Below are 19,420 nucleotides of genomic sequence, written 5' to 3'. Positions count from 1 at the left end.
CTTACCCGGAAAATGTATGCAAATTGAGGCCAACTTTTGGCATAAATTTTCTACTTTAACCGAAAAATTCGTTAACCGAGGTTCCACTGTATTTGTCATAACATTCTCGGATCCTTGAATGGATGGCATCTGGACTTTTCAGATTGTTTCAGATGTTTCACCTCTCATTTGAGCAGGCTTCCTCAGTTCATGCTCAGCGACTAGGTAGAACAGCTTTTTTCTGTTCAGGAATCCAAAGTATTTATCCTTTGTTTTTTTGTGGTGCAAAACGACAGTCGTCAAGATACAATGGAGTGGGGCCTCTGCCAAACAGCGACAGTTGCTCGGGTGGAATCAACCTCATTAGCATTCCATTCATTTGTTACAATGGTCATGGACGTGCCTTGTTGATTTGTTAGCGGCTAAATGTTTAAATCATTTAGGAAGGCTGACCTGAATGCCTGGGAATAGTCACAGGAATTTGTCACAATAGCAAAAATGATAATTAGACACTCAGTAAATGTTGGTGTTTTCAATCAATATATGTTCTTTGTTCAATTCAAAGTACATTTGTGGTACAGAAAAAGTGTCAAGTTAAGAATATTACTTAATGTACATTTAAAATGAAGTACGCAAACATATGACAATACATTTCAAATGGTTTAGTTCATAAGCATCACACATCTTTCACATTCGTTAGTAGTAGGGGTGTCACAAGTCACCCGACTCACGAGATGAGACGATGCGCGAGATTTTAACAGATTTTAACAAGATTTTAACATTAATTTTAACAAAAGTATGATGAAAAAATATGACTGGACAAACAAAACAATGCAGGTGCATTTTGAAATGTTTATTGTCTAACAAAATGATACTAAACAATATTATTGTCAACATTTTTGGAGACCAAATATACCACTGTTATAATAATAAATAACAGTATTTTGTAATGATGAAATATTTTCTTTAATATGTCTTCTTTCACTCTGGAAAGCTGTGGAATTGGCGTTTGTGATGTGATGTATTTTCTCACAGCCAATTCGTACTGTCTGTCAGCAGCAGCATTTCTTGAAATGCTGGCTTTTCGAGTGTATTAAAGAGCAGCATTTCTTTTGTGATGACTTTCTGCGAACGCACACCATTTTGAGCTGTTTACTTTGCCGACCAAATGTCTCAGTGAGTGCTGACTGTCAGAACGAAGGCTCTGCATCTCAATATGTACTTTTTCCCAGAGAGGAAAACTGGGTCGGGTGGTTATGTTTGATGTGTGTAAGTTTGTTGTGTTGCCTTTTGTGTTGCCAACATTTTTTAACAAATGCAACATACTGGCCTGTTCGTGTTGATGGGCTCACCTTGCTTATTAATATTCCCACACGGGGGGTTTTGGCATTTGGCTTTGCAAGTATCTTTTTTCCTCCTAGCTTCTGCCTTGCATTCGTCTCTCCTGATGAGGCTCCACTCTTTTGCCATGTGTGTATGCTAGCGCCCCTTGTCCCTCACAGAGTCAATGCGATTGTATGATTGACAAGCGGTCTCACTCTGTTCTCTGTTGTTCTATGAAGCGTGTAAGTGCTGAACCAGTGCACAGAGCGAATCCTTCCTGCCTGTTTGGAGGCGAGAGACGAGGAAAATGGACACGCATGCATATGGAAACATATGGAAAATAGAGAAAAGTTATTTTATCGCGTGATTAATTTATTTATTATGGCGAGACAGTTTTTTTCGGAACAAAAAAGTTTTAATATCGCGAGATCTTGTGACACCCCTAATTAGTAGTATTTTTACAAAAAACATCACTGATGTCTTCCATGTGTTATAATCACCATCATTTGAGTTGAAATGGCTCTGGATTCTTGTTTTAACAGATATTTGCACCAGCGTTTGCTGGTCTAGAAGGCTTCAGACTTTGTTTTACAACAAACAGGTTTTATAAGGCAACCACATGAAGGATGGTACAGGCGGAGTTGAAAAATACTTTTATTAATTGGACCTCATATCTTTTGTCTGCTGGAATATTTCTTGAACATTTGAACATAAGAGTTGAGGGAAATGAACATGACAAAGTTTCCATGCATGAGGAGATTCCAGTCAGTCACAGATTCTGTTTGAAGGACTCATTTGTCGAAAAGCAGAATGTAACCACTCCAGATATCTCAAAGTCATCTTAAATACAGAAATAAAGATTTGCTGTCAGAAACGTGTAGGTATAAGGCGACAGGGAAAAGAAGAATCAGTAGTCGGACAGTTGGAAAATCCATGTTTAAAAGCCGATCAGTCAGGAAAACTAGTTTCACTCAACAACTCTGCCCTGAATTAGAGAAGAGAAGAAGTCAGAGAAGAATTGCATTAAAAGACAGAAGGAGAGGAAACAAGCTAGAAATGTTTGACTTCAAACAATCTTTAAGGGTCAAATCTGTTTTTAAAGCTATCCTATTTTTTTGCTTGTGACACAGCCGGGACGGGCAAACATTTCCAATTAAAATAATCTACATACTGTATATTTTTATAGGTGATTCTCCTGAAAGGGGTACCAGGAGGGTGCCGTCACTTTGAGGGGCTTGACGCACTGACTGCAGTGATTTGAAACTATAACCAAATGAAAATATACTGCAAACATACTGAATAAACAGGGGAAACAGTGATGAATACTTTCTTTGTGTCTGTTGTGCATAAAACACAATCTGATGCCAATTGCAGCAAGTGTGTGCGAGTGATGTGAAATGCAACTGGTTAGGTTTTTTGATCCGACACCAAATAAAATTCAGGCTGGTAACAGTAGAGGTGGACCTACCATTAAGGCAAAGTAGGCAATTGCCTTAGGCCCCCAACGAGTAGGGGGCCCCCAACCAGCACAGGCCAGGGCCACCACTGCCAGCAGCAGCCAAATACAGTATATTCATGTATAATTATGTTAGCATACTAAACTATAACTGAAAACTAAATTCATATTATCTACCCCCCTCTCCCCCACACTACAATGAACTGTTCCACGATGACGGCGGCTATGCGCCTTTGTGAGAAGCTAAGTGTGAAACTACTTAAAATGAGGCAAATTTACAGTACTAGAGCGGGTTTGAGTAGAGGAAACGGTGAGAGGACGGCAAAATATATATTGCCTCTCAAGATTCTTTACGGTGTCGGTATAAAAAATGTCAACGAGCCGACGCTAACTACCGCGGACTGGGAGCCAAGTTACAGTCCTTTACCGGATGCTGAGTCTGGTGCTGCGACGCCTCATGTGTGAAGTCCAGTGAGAAGTTACAGTACAGCAACAAGGAGGACTTTCTTTCTTTGACATTTATGCAATGAAAATCATGGACAACAATATGGATGGACTTCAACAAGATAATGAGCGTCCACGTTATGTATTTGTTCAAATATGAAAAACCTCCATATGACTTCTGTCCCATGGAAGGCATGGAAATGGGGAGAAAGCATGGGGGGGCTAATGAGTGTTTGAGATTGTATGAATGAAATGGTAATTATTTAGATATACATATTTTGAAGCACTCCACACTTTAGTTGCTTCACAGTATTCATGTCTAAATAATCTCTCTCACACATGAACACCCTTTGAACACAAACGCTCACGGTTTCTATCTCACACACATAAACAAAAGTCATCTTTGCAAACATATTATTGTTATTGTATTTACTACTGCTACCAGTAGAGGGTGTTGTATACTCATGGTGCAGCTCCACCCAATCTGTGTGTTTAGTGCCTGTAGACCAATTAGGAACCCACAGCAGACAATAGCCGGCCAAATATACAGCCACAACAGTCCTTATTGGCTAAGGGAGAACCCGCCCATTGTGTTCTGCGTCCTGATTGGCTGTAGACCATTGTCAATCAACTTCTTTGTGCTGTCACTAGCTAACTGCAAACTGCACAAGCTCTAAACAGCAATAAACAATAGAAGAAGAAGAAGAAGCTAAACCGACTAAATTAATCTTCGGTTCAAGGAGTAGGACGAGGAGGAGGATGATGGCAGGAGCAATATGTTTTAACAAGGATACAAGAACGCTACATTGGAACGCCAGGGCGAAGCACGGTCAGAGCAGTGAATATGGTGAGTCAATATCTTATTGTGTCCAAGCTAGGAGATTGATAGTTCAAATTCAAATGAAATTTGAACTTTCAGAGGGTTTAAAATGTGAGAAAATGTTATAGCCTGTCTGAGAAAAGTGTATAGTGTATTGTTAGGGGTTTTACAGCCTTAAAACATACTGTATATGATCATTGTAAACAAATAAAGTTGGCTACTTCGCGGATTTCACTTGTTGCGGGTTATTTTAGGAACCCAGCCCCGCGATAAATGAGGGAACACTGTCTTTTCATATCATAGCATAAAGAATACAAGACATTGAATGAATTTCTTCATTAAAGAAATGATTCATTTAAAGAAATCAGTTAATTAAAGCTATTTATTTCTTTTAAACACCGATGTATTTTGAGGTAGCGGCATGACTTACAATATACAGTACAGCCGAGCTAATATAGAACAAAAAACAGGACAAAATCATATAAAATGTGGAAATAGTATTTTAAACAATAAAAAAAGAAAAGAAGTAAAATAATAAAACCATTAAAATAAATGACTAATTATAAAGAAGTACCATAAAAATGAAAACTATATTCACAATTCACATACGGCACAATTTTAGAGCCTGAGGAGCTGATATCGGAAGTATTGATATTTCAGTATTGAGCCGCACATCACTAGTGTGCGCATCGCCATTTTGTGACATACAAAACTGTGTCACAAAGACGATGAAATAAATAATACAAAATGGTGGAACTTACGTTTCAGTTGCTGTGGTTTCCAAAGTGTAACACTTCATTGTGCAACAAAAGCATTTTGCTGCAACCAAAACATGTACTTTGACCAAACTCCGATAAAACGTTACATTAACGTAACAGCGTAGTTTGCTCACAATGTAACAAAAATTGTACGGAGGAAGACTATATGGAAATGAGCTGCCGTCTGCATTGACACCCAATGTGAACTTCAGAGTATTTCCGGGTTTTTCGTCCGTATGGCGTAGTGTCCATGATGCGTGCTACAATCCAGTTTTCTACTGATGTATCGGTAACACTTTACAATAAAGTACACAAAATTACAGTAGTTAATGAGGAACGACCCTACCTAACCCTGAACACTACTCATTAGTTTTTCATTAGTTCTGCATTGGTTCCTCAGTCCCTTATGTCCCTTAGTTCCTCAGTACCTACTCTACTCATTGGTTCCTCATTAGTTCTTCATTAGTTCCCCAGTAACTAGTCTAAATGTATGTGCCTTAGGCATTAGTTCTTCATTAGCTTTTATGTACATTAATGTAAAGTGTGACCGATGTATTTTTTCTAATTAATACACTTCGGGGAACTATTGTTTTACATCATGTTTCCACAGAAGGTGAAGGGTGTTATGATCCTTATACGATAACCATCACAGTCCTTACTTTTCACATATTTTCTAGCAAGCATCTCAAGCCCAGGCTTTATCCATCCATCCATCCTTCCATCCTTCCATCCTTCCATCCTTCCATCCATCCATCCATCCATATTCTATGCCACTTATCCTCACTAGGGTCGCAGGTAAGCTGGAGCTTATCCCAGCTGACTTTGGGCGAGAGGCGGGGTACACCCTGGACTGGTCGCCAGCCAATCGCAGGGCACATATAGACAAACAACCATTCACACTCACATTCATACCTATGGACAATTCAGAGTCGCCAATTAACCTAACATGCATGTTTTTGGAATGTGGGAGGAAACCGGAGTACCCGGAGAAAACCCGCGCACACACGGGGAGAACATGCAAATTCCACACTGAGATGCCCAACCGATATTGAAACCCAGATCTTCCCGATCTCCCGACTGTGCTAATCACTAGGCCACCGTGCCGCCCTCAGACTTTATCCATTCATCTATTTTCTATTCCGCTTGTCCTCATTAGGGTCGCGGTGGTATGCTGGAGCCTATTGCTTTAAAAATGGCAAAATGAAATAGGAAAAAGTACTATCATTTACCAAATCGTCTGACTTGTATACCATACAGTGAGCACTGACAACCAATCATATTCATGTTTATGGGTCATTCTACTGAAAGGGGTACCAAAAGTGTGACATAGCAAGCAAAAATGTTTACATTAGTAACCTTCTAGCCAATTTGCATATTAAAATGAAGTATCAATTGTTCTGTTTCAGTTTATGAAGAAAAACTTGCAAAAAAAATCACAATTTGGTATATTTCATGGCAGCAGGGCACTCACTGTTTACTGAAACATTTGTAACATTTACAGAAAAATGCTTTTAAATAAATACTCGATTTGCACTTTTATGAGTGAATAAATGAGTTTTAAGTGCTTCAGCGTGAAGCCCCACTGTTTCTGTCGTTTTTCTGTGTTTTCAGCACATGTGTCAAACTCGTGCCCTGGAGGGCTGCAGGTTTTCTCTCCAACCAGTTTCTTCAGCAGGTGATGTAAGTGATGAACTCCTTCCTTCAAATTAAAGGTGTTGATCATTAAAATCACCTGCTTTTGTGACCCGCTGGAAAGAAAACCTGCAGTGTCTCGGCCCTCCATGGCGCGAGTTTGACACCCCTGGGCCATACACATACTGTATATAGTCAAGGGAAAATAATACTGTCTGCTCTATTACAATTTACAGTATGATGGTGAGGCTTTTTCTGTGAAATTGTTTTCACAGCTTACCATTTTCCGTGTCGTTGGGCTGACCAGGACGCGAAATAATGGTGACGTTTGACGCACGTAACACACAGCGAGTGGATGGAGCTTGCTTCACACTTTGAGCAACATTTAGCACAAGAGTAACACACTTCACCTTTCGCGGAAACATGATTTAAAACAATAGTTCCCCAAAGTGTATGGATTAGAAAACAATAGCTCAGTAGAAAACCGGATCATAATGTGGTATCATGGACATTACGCCTTATTTCGGATTTTGAATCTGTGTCACTTTTGCTGTTGTCTGGATATTGATGAAAAAAACTAAGAAATATTCTGAAGTTCACATTGTGCGTCCATGCAGACGTGCAGCCCACTTGCATATAGGCTCCGTTGATTCAATTGTAGTTAGACTGTGTGCAGACTGCGCTGGTTACGTAAAAGAGTTTGCTCAAAGTAAATTTTTTGGATGCAACAAAATGCGTTCATGCGCAATGAGGTGTTATACGTCGGAAATCACAGCAGCTGAAACATGAGTTCCACCGTTTTGTATTATTTACTTCATCGTCTTTGCGACATACGTCACAAAATGGCCATGCGCAAACGGGCTGAAATTGGCATCAGACATCACTATACACAACAGACACAAGCTTCAAATCACTGTAGTCTGTGCAACATGCCCCTTGAAGTGATGGCACCCTCACTGGTACCCCTTTCAGGAGACTCAACCACATGTGAAAATGTGCATTACTACTGGATAGGAGTAAATTAAGATGGTTGTAAATTTTAGTGGTAGAGGAATGAAACTTGCAGCGTTGGAAGGGTTAAGTGTTAGCGCTCAAACGCTCTTTACATGTGTGTTTTGTTTTATAAAATGATTGATGACATCCAGTATCCTGCTCTCTGACTGCTTGCTTGTTTTCCACGTTTTCCCATTTAAGTGCTTGTGCTTTGAATTGTCTCCTGTTTTTATGAAACTGCTTTGGTTGAGCTTTTAGCCGACGTTCTTACGGTTATGTGTGGCGTAGCCATAGCAACACAGAAGCAACCACGCTGCCCCCTGTACGGGGGTCCCTAGGGTTTAAAAGGTTAGCATGTGACAATAGTAAAAAAGAAAAGAGAAAAAAGAAAAGTGGGCATGTGAAGATTATTATAGTTGGTCATTTATTGTTTTGGGAGTTGTTTCTGCTTTATCACGCAGAAATACTGCAATGTACTACAACTGAGAGGAAGATATGTTATGACTTTGACAGTAAGTAATAATTCTCACATTTTGGAAGTAACCTGCCCCACACACGATATTTTCTATCCACAGTTCACCCCAAAATATGTCAAGACAAGTATAGATTTATGAATTTAATATACTGTAGTGAAGATCACAATGATGTCCTCAGAGGTTTAGCTATAGTACTACATTTTAGTGGTGGATATCAATGATAGAGTTGAAATGTGTATGCATGATCATATTTGATGAGGCAAAACAAAGTTATTGCCTCAAATATTCAACTGTAAGCTGCTAGATGGCTAAGGGAGTGGGGTGGGTTTACACGTACTCCCTGGCTGTGGAAGGCTGTGATTGGCGGTAATACTGCTGGCCTTGCAGGTCATCTTTGGAGCAGGAGCAACACAGCAAAGAACCACCGAGTACCGTCAAACTGGCTGCTGCCCAGCCCACAAAGAGGGCGGAGCCAAACTCATACCTGCACAGGAAAGACAGAGAGCACAATGACAGGACTGCATTTGTCAAACATCACTGTGCATACAGTATTATAAGAATGTGCAAGTTTTAGAAATGACACAAATATTTCCAGTTTTCCACAGTCTGCTGCCTCAGTTTTTATAAGGGCAATTTGCATATCGTCCAGAATCTTATGAAGAGTGAGTGATAAGATAAATGGCAATCAATTGCAAAGTCTGTCTACAGTATGTCATGAAAATGAACTTCTGTGGTGAAGTGGAGACATGGAGAGGAAGGTTGTATGAAGGTGTGCATGCGCCACTTTTTGTAAGCCTGAATATTTTGGTCCGTATACCAATTTAAGTTTTCTGGCATATGGAGACTTCATCAGAATTCCATGCACATTTTTACAGATGAGACACCGGGTGTTCCAGTGGAACCCCTATAGCACATCTGACTATATTTCTTCTTTCTTCATTCTTCTTGGACCAGATGATCACTTAGAGACCACTGAGAACCTCGATGACCTCCACACTCTAGAAGAAGAGCCCATGCAGCTGGGAGGAAGTCGCTATACGCCAGTCGAGCCGCTGGCTTTGCCTCTGTATGTACTGTGGACAAGTGGACATCCCAACCGCTCCGACAGCCATTGCTCCCGAGCTGCTCGCCCACCTCGATCGAGGTTGCTGGAAAGTGCATCGACATTGCTCCCCTGACAGGTGGCACAAATCTTTTCTCCCTCTGCTTGTCTCGCCACGAGTCCATGGAGTTTTTTGTAAATAAATCCATAAATACCCCTTGTGTCTGCTTACCGCCTTTGTTGCTCTCCAAGGAGCTGAAGTCTTCACTAAATTTAACCCAACACACCCTTGGTGCATTACGAATATTTAGTAATGCCGTTTGGCCTGTTCAACACCCCCGCTGTCTTCCAGGCTCTAGTAAACAACGTGCTGGGAAAATGCGCCTTTTTTTACTGAAATGATATTTTCATTTACTCTAAGAACATAAACAAACACGTTTCCCATGTCTGCCATGCTCTGCCGTGCTTGTTGGAAAACCGATCTGTTCATCCACAGTGAAGTTATGACTGATGTTCAATGATGAGGACCAATTTCATTCCATCCATCTATTTTCTATACCGGGTGTGCTGGAGCTTATCCCAGCTGGCACGAGGCGGGGTACACCCTGGACCGGTCGCCAGCCAATCGCAGAGCACATATAGACAAGCAAGCATTCACACTCACATTCACACAATGCACGCACATTCACACAATGCACGGAGAACATGCAAACACCACACAGAGATGTTTCAACAGCGACACGAGCCAACGATCTCCTGACTGTGAGGCCAACATGCTATCCACTAGACCTTATCAAGGTAGACTTTCTGACATCAGTACCTGTTTGACATCTGCTTGATGTTTTGTGTTGGACACCATGAACCATTCTATACTCATCAACCCTTGAATGCACAATGCTCTCCTGGTTCAGATCATTCCTCCTCTCAGTTCCATGAACAACTGCAGATGTGCCACAGCTCCTGGCTCCCACGGGGTCCCTCAGGACTCGGTTCTTGGTGTCCTTCTACTCATAGTATACATATTCCCATTTGGACTGGTTTTGACTGTGGGGAGGAATTCCACGAAAACACGTCCAAGCTGACATCCAAACCCAGAACCTGCTGACTGTAAAGGAGACATGCTAACCACATTGCTCAACCAAAATCGATCATTCTGTGAGAATGCATGGCCTCTGGTGGTCAACCAGAATTCATTTTCCCATTTACACGTTACAATACATCCTTCATGACATCGTCATCCCTTTTTGGCTGATCTAGATGTTGGGTCATGACATCTTAGCACCTCTTTACTAGATGCGATCAAGATGGTTCCTTAACCTCCACCACATCTGAATGTATGGACTTGGAATCCTACCTGGCATTGGCTGGGGTATTTGGGTTGAAGAACTGATAGGACACCTGAGTTGCATACCAGGAAACGGAAACCAGTGTACACAGACCTGTGAGAGAAGAAACAAAGACGAATGTTAGCTGTGATCCCACCACACCATTGCTTCAGAGCATCTTGAACTTCCGAAAGGAGGTTCATGTCTGTTTGGCTGAGGAACACGTGAACATGTCGACAGTCCAGTATATATGAAATTCTCCTCAACCTACTAAAGATCAAAGGACCACTTTGGAAAATTAATTGAACCAATTTCACCTCCCCTGTTCGTTAATCTCCAGTTATGAGAAGGAAAGAAGACTCCCACACCAGATTAAGCTTAAGAATTGTATTGAGCACAAATCAGACAGAATAGTACAGCAGTTTCCAGAGTTCCGTTCCCCGTCTCATCCACCGTGTCCTAGTCCTCCAAGCCAGCTGATTGAGAGAGGGTCCCGAACTCTCCCCTCCTCCGCCTTTTTACCATTTTGATCCTCAGACCATTGTGCCAGTCTCTCCAAAGATAACTTTCTCCGGGATTCTTTGACAAAGTTGTGTAACGCCAGCAGGTGATCGTCGCTGAGTTGTTGGCACTTATGTAGCATAACATCACATTCTTCTCCGTCTATCTCAAGGCTTACTGACTTGTTTATGTTTCCATATCCGGCTGCTGGTCCTGGCTGGCCTTCACTATGTGTGAGCACTCACTTATTTCTCTTTAACCTTTGACAGAATTAAACAGCTGTTCATCTGAAACCCACCGGTGACAGTGGACCTCCCGACTCTCCTCCATGCTGCCGCAGCAGCAGCTGGAGAGCAGAAGCCAAATGCATTAAAAATACTTTTAAGCTCTGCTGAATGAATGAATGTCAAAAATTGATTTATAAAGTTGGCCTCTGTTTGCGTACGTTTTCCAGGTAGCATACAATATGGCGTGTGTCTTGTCGTGTTATTAATACACTGTGTGAGTTAATGTATGTATTTTTTTTTATCACAAATGTCCTTATTAGCATCCTATTAGCTCGCCTCTACATGGAAACAGGAACCGGAAGTCAGCCGCATTCGCACGTCTATGACGTCATCAGCGGTTGATTCTTAAAAATGTTAACACGAAACACGATTTTATACATGTTTTTATATTGTTATCCTCTTACTCGCATAAAAAAACCCTCCAAAGTAGTCTGTGCCTCAACAGCCATTCGCCTTACCGCAGTCACTGCCAACACATCCATAAAAGACAAACACAAAGCTCACCAAGCAAAGAATGATTTGCTCAACATCTCTTCTAAAAGTAATCGCTCTTGATTTTGTTGATAAATGTACCAGACACATAATGGCAGAGAGTTTCTATACAGGATAAGTTTGAATATTTATGACATTTTTAAATACAAAAGCCACACCTGCAAGAAGGAAGAGAGCTCCTCCCGTGACTACGATACGCGTCTTGATAGCAGGGTTGTTATCTCCCACCTTGGTGCACTTCATGCCCACCACGCTGATGATGATGCCAATCAAGCCAAGCAGCACCGACAACACCATCAGGGCACGGCATGTCTGGATGTGGACTAAAGACAAGCAGGCAGAAATAGTATTTATTGATTGGTAATCTAAATCTGACACGGTAACACAAAGACATACAGCAACACATTACAAATTAATGTAATAATAATAAAAATGATACAAAACAAAGCATTCAAATTTCTGCTGGTATTGCTTTGGCACAGATACCCAACCTACGCGCACATAACTTAGTGGGAGGAAAATATTTCCACATCATTACACACACAATAACTTGTACATGGTAATCATTTTGTCATTTCACCAAAACAATGACATCACACAAATGAATTATGTATAAATGTATAAAATCACAGCACAAAAGATGTTTTATTGAACCCATAAAAAGACATTTAAAATTAAATTATGTTGGGAACAGCACATTGAAGACATAAAATACCACAAATTCATGGTAGATGTATTCCTTATTTGAAAAGAAGTCAATCTGACAGCTTTTTATGGAACATAAATGTACTTTGAATTGAACAAAGAACATATATTAATTTGATATCATTGAAAGAGTGACATTTATTGAGTGTCTTATTAGCATTTTTGTTATTGTGACAAAAACATAGCAATTTGAAGGCTGAAAGCCATTCTCTATGAATTCATTGCAGAAATATTGTAGGGGTTGAAGTGTGACACTTGACACCCTATTAAAGCATTACAGTTGTTAAATGGATTTCAAATTAGATTTCATGGGAAAAATGTAGCTTTTGTAAAAAACACATTGCCATTTTGGGGAAGCCATATCCTGGGATAGTCACATGACTCTAGCTATAGGACACTTTTTAACAATATACAGTACTGTATATTAAGTTCAGTAATTGTATTTGAAAGTCAGTTGAAAAAGGTTTCATCAAACTTGCCCTAACCATTTTGTGACTGAACACCAGCAGCAGCACGTCCGTTTGTTTTATGGAAAATGGCATTGATCATCACGAGAAGTTCTCACTATGCACGTAGCCTGCAAGTACTTTTTATCAACACATGTTCATCAAAACACTTCACATTTAAAAGAAAAAAATGTTTGGTCGATTCAATTTTCCTATTTCCAAAATTCCTATTTTTGCATGATCACTATTTATTCTTTTAAAATTATTAGATGTACTTCATGTATGTACAGTATGTACTAGGGGTGTACGGTACAGATAACCCACGGTATGGTCCCTGCCTCGTATTTGGGCTACTGCTTTAGTACATTGTGCTTAAAATGATCTCTTCATTATTATTTATTATTATTACTATTATTATTATTTCATTATTTTTTAAATGAAGCATGAAAATTAAATTGCAATATGCTGGCGGTAAATATTGCTATAGTATACAAAAAAATGACCCGAGGGCGACTTTGATAAGCACATTAAAGATTCTAAAAGCAATACAATGTAGGTCAGTATCTTGTATTCGAAGCAATACAGTATAATCTTTGTGTTATAGATGACAAAGCAAATTACAGTAATATCTAATAATATATCTCATTGGTCAAGGTATAAGCGCAACAGTAAGAGTTTGAACAGGGTGATAATTATTTCAGTTTTAGTAAAGTTCCTTATTTCCTAAAGTGCAGAGGTCAGGTAGTCCTCATCCCTACTAAACAATGGCAGCACACTGCTTCCATCTTATACTGTAGACTCATGTTTGTCCTTTTACAGAGGTGAAGTGTTCAAAAACAGGTGCGCTGCACCTTGACGACAGCGGGCATGTACGTAGCTGAAGAGCACCGCTGCCTGCATGCATCGGTGACACAAACGGGCACGGTTACGGTAATGTGTGTGTTGGAGAGGGGTTGAATAACTCCTGGTGTTTGCCAAACACAGTCCTTATTCATTGACAAAGACAATACACCATTCTTAGTACTCGGGTCCAGTATCCATAGCATCACAACATAATAACGACCCTCAGTGAACGTAAACTACAAATATATGTACACTGGATCCCCGTACATTTGCGATTTAGCATTTATAATCCCACAATTTGGCAGATTTTTTTGTCAGTTTTGGTGGGGTGCGAGTGGTGTGTCAAAAATGGACATTTTAATCTGCTGATTTTTGCCACTCGCTGGTGGTCCTGGAACCACCCAGTACGGGTTATGTGTCTGTTTTAAGTACTATTGAATGAAGCCACATGAGATGAAGTTGTCAGAGATGTAGATGATTGGACGTCAGGGATGAGCAACTTGTGTGATGATGGGGGAGCCAATCAAATTGCATCCAGGAAGTGACGCACATGCGCACAAAACACAACGTCACAGGCGGTGCCCCGTGTTTCCTGAAGTAAACATGGTCACAATTTGTGGCCTCAGTCCTGGCGCATTTGCGGCAATTTCAAGGTTTTTTTGCGACTAGAATCAACATTTTCTTGACCAAATTATTTTGTGTAGATTAAGGAAGAAGACATCTGCTCCGAGGAGTGTGTGGGGAAGAGTCGGACCATGGGTGATGGGAACATTGACGTGAGACGATTCTTTTTCTTTGCTAATTTTTGGATGACAAGAAGAACTTTTGTGTACATCTGAGTACTTTTCCCCAACTCTCACTCGGCAAAACACGCCTTTCTATGACGTATAGGTGGGATATACAGTCACGGCCAGAAGTATTGGCATACCACAGATGCAAGGGATGCAACCAAATCAGCTTGATTTATTCAGCCATGGCCAAAAAATTGGCATCGTTGGCATGCCAGTACTTTTGGCCATGACTGTATGTGACCCGAGGGTTTGGACTGCACTAGCATTGGATACAGATCGGATTATATCTATATACGTTTGAAAAAATTTGAAAAAATGGGACTTGTACTGTCCACATTGACGTGAAAAAATTAGCTACAGGTCACACATGAGCAAAAACAATCAGAATTGATCTGCAGTGTGACTGTAGCTCTAGACACTAGGCCACTCACTATTTATTAGCGTACGTTGACACAAAAGAGCACAATCCAGGCTTCACACAGTTGTGAGCTCCCTCTGTTGGTTGATAGTATTAATTACAATGAATCAATTTCAGCTTTAATTTTTAATTAATCCAAGTGCCGGATTAATCAGAGGCAAGGGCCATAGCTGACCCAATGGCTGCCAGTTGCCCATGTCTCTTGTAGATGATGACTCTAGTAAATGTTCTCACGGTGCCATGAAACCTAACTTTGAATTGTGCCAACAACGTATATACAATTGTCCATCGCCACTTTGCATTTTGAATTTTGCGGCTTCACTCTATCACAGTTTTTCAAAAATATATGAATTAAAAAATCATGCTGTTTCGTGGTGGAATTCGGCCTTTTATTAGTAAAATAAACCCTGCATATTTAAGATAATATTACATACTTTTTGTCTAAATTAAGCATAAAAATGGCTAAATGAACTAAAATACAAATATAAGGCATTCAGAAGATGCATCCAAAGAGGTTGACGTGGTATTCTACACTGGTCACTAGGTGTCAGTAATGTTACTGTAATGTTGGGTGATCGCCTGAACAACAGGCTTTTATTGCGAGTGGAATGATCTCACAACAGGCACAATAATCCCTAACACGGGCTACTGTTGTGGCCATAACACACACCAAGCTGAACCCCCGACGAAGGTTGTAACAGTACCAAAATATTCCATGTATAAATAAGGAATCCTACTTCACAGAATTTCATTTATCACGGCCAGATCTGGAACCAATTTACCTCAATAAACGAGGGCTTACTGTACTAAAGCAATGATTCTCAAGTAGTGTGCTAGTACTCACTGTCAAGAGAAAGCATGGAGTCAAAGATCTTGCACTGGACCTGTCCTGTGCTCTGCGAAGCACAACTCATCCACAGCCCCTCGTACAGACCCACAGCTGTGATGATGGCATCACCAACGTATGATGATTGCTTCCACTGGGGCAAGGCAGTGGTGGCGATGATGCCCATCCAGCCACCCAAGGCCAGGAAGTAACCCAAGAGCTGGAGGCCGGAGTTTGCCATCCTCGTCTGCTTGCTGCTGGCAGCTTCTCAACACTCCTCTTTAATCCCGTTGGGTTTTCGAACCGTCCAAACCCTCTTTGCGCCTCACTATCTTGTCCCTGCAGAATCGCCTCTCGACCACTCCTGTCAACTCCTACAGAAAGAAAATCTTTCTAGTTGATCAAGTAGCTTTTGTATCTTTGCATGGCTCCCGACAACTTCTCCTTTCTGCTGCTCGCTTCACACTCCTTCAACTGTGCTCCCAAGTCAAGCGTCTTCGTGATGGGCTTGATAAAAGGAGGAGGAAAAACGTTGTACAAAAGAGTCAGTTATATGCTGACCGAGGGTTACAGTTGTGATTGGTCCATCCCGTGACAGCCACGCCCACAGGAAGGGATAGAAAGAAAATGTTGAAATGGCATCCTCATGTACAATTCTACACAATCCGTGCTAACTGACGATTTCATTGCATCCCAGTTATTTTAGTGAAACCATTTAACCCAGGGGTGTCCAAACTTTTTAGACAGAGGGCCTCATACTGCAAAATAGAAGGATGCAAGGATGCCACTTTCATATTTTGTCAACCAACACATGCAGATAAGCTAAGAAGTTATATATATTTCAAGAAAAAACTGCATCTCAGCTTTGTGATGTAGGTGGCGTTGGTCGCTCTTTGCTCTTTTTTTTTTCATTTTTACAATTTTTTCCAAATATTTCAACTTTCTTCTTAAATATACATTCTAAATTTTCTTTTCATAATATTATGACTTTATTCCCATAATATTCTAACTTCTTCCCATCCTAATTTTCCAGAAATTACAATAAATTTTGTTTTATTTGTTTCTCAGAATATGTTCATATGTGACCTCTTATGACTTAGAAATATATATATTTTTTTCTTTAATATTTCAACTTTATGCTACTAAAATGACATTGTTGTTCCTCATAATATTCCATGTTTATTCTCGTAAAATTGTGACCTTTTTTTCTTGTTAGAATACGACTTTTTTTCTCTTAATATTTTGACTCCATTCTCGTCAAATTACAGCTGTTTTTTCTGTTGGTGTTTTTTTTCCCTCGACTACTTCTACTTCCATCCATCCATCCATTTTCTATACCGCTTCTCCTCGTTTAAGGTCGCAGGGGCATGCTGGAGCCTATCCCAGCTGACTTCGGGCGACAGGCGGGGTACACCCTGGACTGGTCGCCAGCCAATCGCAGGGCACATATAGACAAACAACCATTCACACTCACATTCACACCTATGGACAATTTAGAGTCTCCAATTAACCTAACATGCATGTTTTTGGAATGTGGGAGGAAACCGGAGTTTCTTCCTATAAATTTTCTTCTTGTCATTATGACCTTATTCCCATTATACATTTTTGTCAGTTTTGGGTGCGAGTGGTGTGTCAAAAATGGACATTTTACAGGTGCATTTTACAGGACATTTTACATATATATATATATATATATATATATATATATACACATATATATATATATATATATATGTATATATATATATATATATATATATATATATATATATATATATATATATATTGTAACGATTTTTTTCTAGTTTTTTTCTCCATGTTTTTTAAATTTAAAATTATTTTTAAATAATATTTATACATTTTCTTTTCGGAATATTCGGACTTTATTGCCATAACTTTATAACTTTTTCTACAACCTAATTTTCCAAAAAAATACAACTTTATTTGTTGTTTTGTTTGTTTTTCATAATATTATTGCGGCTTTATATAAAACTCAAGTCATATGTTTTTCTTTAATATTTCAACTTACTAAAATTACATTTTCTCGTTATATTACGATTTCTTAATATTTTGACTTTATTTTTGTAAAAATACTGCAGATTTTTCTATTTTTGCTGTTGTTGTTGTTTTTTTTGTTAAATGATATTTTTTAGAACGTGCATCGTAACTACGTTCTTCATCACAGAAATCTGACCAGAACTGGACTTCGGAGACCGTGTGGGGGGTGAGTCGCTGATGGGGATGTCATACAACTTCATGTGAAAAAATCCGAACGTTCCCTTTGATTTAACCCATTATCATTCTGGGATTTTTTCAAATCCAGAACACCTAAAAACCTAAAAACATCAGACCCCTCAAAAAATATGAAGCTGTCATTGAAGCATGTGGAGTAGAGGTGTGCCTTTGGGTGCTTTTGAATGCTAACGAGCTGGATTTTTATCCCCAACAGTCAGGATAAGAGAATAGAAGTCAGAATAGTAGTTTGAATAAATTGAAAAAGGATTTTTTTAAGTTTGCCTACATTTTATTAAACAAACGTGCCTTCACACTTCAAAATAACAAGTTTGGAGGTATGGAGGGAAAAACACAAAGGGATCATATAGCTTGAGTCCCTACCTACTCCCATTTCAAATTTGGCAATGATACTACAACAATTTAGTAGTTCACACAGTATTTTCTAAAGTTAGTACCAGTTGTTCAAACGATGTCCCATTTGGAGACCCTTTGGTCACAATTGGTCAGAGTCTTCACGAACTTCATGCAAACAAACCTCCGCAGCAGACAAGGTCAACAGTTCAGAGTTATTTGGGTAGCACAGTGTGGCTAATGCATCCGAGCTAACTGATCTTATGATCAATACAATGAAGAAAATACGTACCTCTGATGAAGATGATGAAAGTGTGTTGCAGTGGTCAGTGTGTGTTTATGAATGCAAAGCTTGGTGTGGAATAACTATTTACGTTTACTGGACCATTACCAACATAACACAACCATTTTTGTGTTTTAATTGTCTTTGGCAACGATCGCGTCTTCAGTGAAGGTAAAAGTAACCTTTAATGTTCATTTATCCCTTTCATTGATCATTTAATGTATTTATATGTATTTATCTGCATTTTCAATAATTTTCTGCATGTAAAACTATAATTGTATATTGCATTTTGTGTGAACGTTTTTGGCTTTCTGGAAGGGATTCATTGGATTTACATTTGATTTGGTTAGCGTACATTTTGGTTAGAGTAGGACCTTCTGGAACGGATGAATGATGCTAACCAAGGTCCCAGTCTAAGTCCCACCTCCTCCATCATTATGGCAACACTAATATATGAGGACATCAAATGTACATCCCAAGTGTTCACCAAGACATAATAGTTCTATTCTAACAAAGACTCCTCCTACACACACGCCTATTCTCTCACATCTCTGCCTCACGCCACTCACACACACACACACACACACACACACACACAGAGCCACATTGTTTTTACAGCACTTCTTCATACCCAGTGGCAGACTTAGCAATTTTGGGGCCTAAGGCGAACACAGCCAGGGGCCCTCTTTATATGTTCTTTTAAGCAGGAAAGACAGCCTTAAAGGCCCCTATCAATATACACCCTTGCACTAAATTAATACAGGGTGAACAGGACGACAGAATAAAGTTCCAAATATACGTAAAACCAGCGTTTGTCAAAATGCCAGATATTTATTTTTGAACAAAAACAACCCAGACATCATCACAACAGGTGTGTGTGTGTGTGTGTGTTTGATAGAGAAAGAGAAGAGACTGTGTGTATGTAGTGAGATGAACAATTACAATGTAAGAAAAGCAATTACTAACCAACACATGCCAACAGTCATAACCATAC

General features: G+C 39.7%; 1 protein-coding gene across 1 annotated transcript; it reads right to left on the bottom strand.

The window, feature by feature from the left end:
- Positions 1 to 500: 500 nt before the first annotated feature.
- Positions 501 to 16,086, bottom strand: cldn19 (claudin 19). Its single transcript, XM_054785570.1, has 5 exons — positions 15,576 to 16,086; positions 11,687 to 11,851; positions 10,278 to 10,362; positions 8,219 to 8,365; positions 501 to 2,287 (listed from the first exon to the last, which is right to left on the bottom strand). Exons 1-5 carry the CDS (start codon positions 15,796 to 15,798, stop codon positions 2,251 to 2,253), a joined length of 657 nt encoding a protein of 218 aa, XP_054641545.1. The 5' UTR covers positions 15,799 to 16,086; the 3' UTR covers positions 501 to 2,250.
- Positions 16,087 to 19,420: the final 3,334 nt, after the last annotated feature.

Source organism: Dunckerocampus dactyliophorus, chromosome 8 (genome assembly GCF_027744805.1).
Source record: "Dunckerocampus dactyliophorus isolate RoL2022-P2 chromosome 8, RoL_Ddac_1.1, whole genome shotgun sequence".
NCBI lineage: Eukaryota > Metazoa > Chordata > Actinopteri > Syngnathiformes > Syngnathidae > Dunckerocampus > Dunckerocampus dactyliophorus.
This window is presented reverse-complemented; position numbering and strand designations above follow the sequence as displayed.

Excerpts from the sequence above, each read along its gene's own strand:
- cldn19 (XM_054785570.1), bottom strand. The coding sequence starts at position 15,798 with ATGGCAAACTCCGGCCTCCAGCTCTTGGGTTACTTCCTGGCCTTGGGT. Across the intron at positions 8,366-10,277 it reads AATACCCCAGCCAATGCCAG|GTATGAGTTTGGCTCCGCCC; the intron begins GTAGGATTCCAA and ends TTTCCTGTGCAG. Across the intron at positions 2,288-8,218 it reads CAGCCTTCCACAGCCAGGGA|GGCAGAGTTGTTGAGTGAAA; the intron begins GTACGTGTAAAC and ends TCTCTAATTCAG.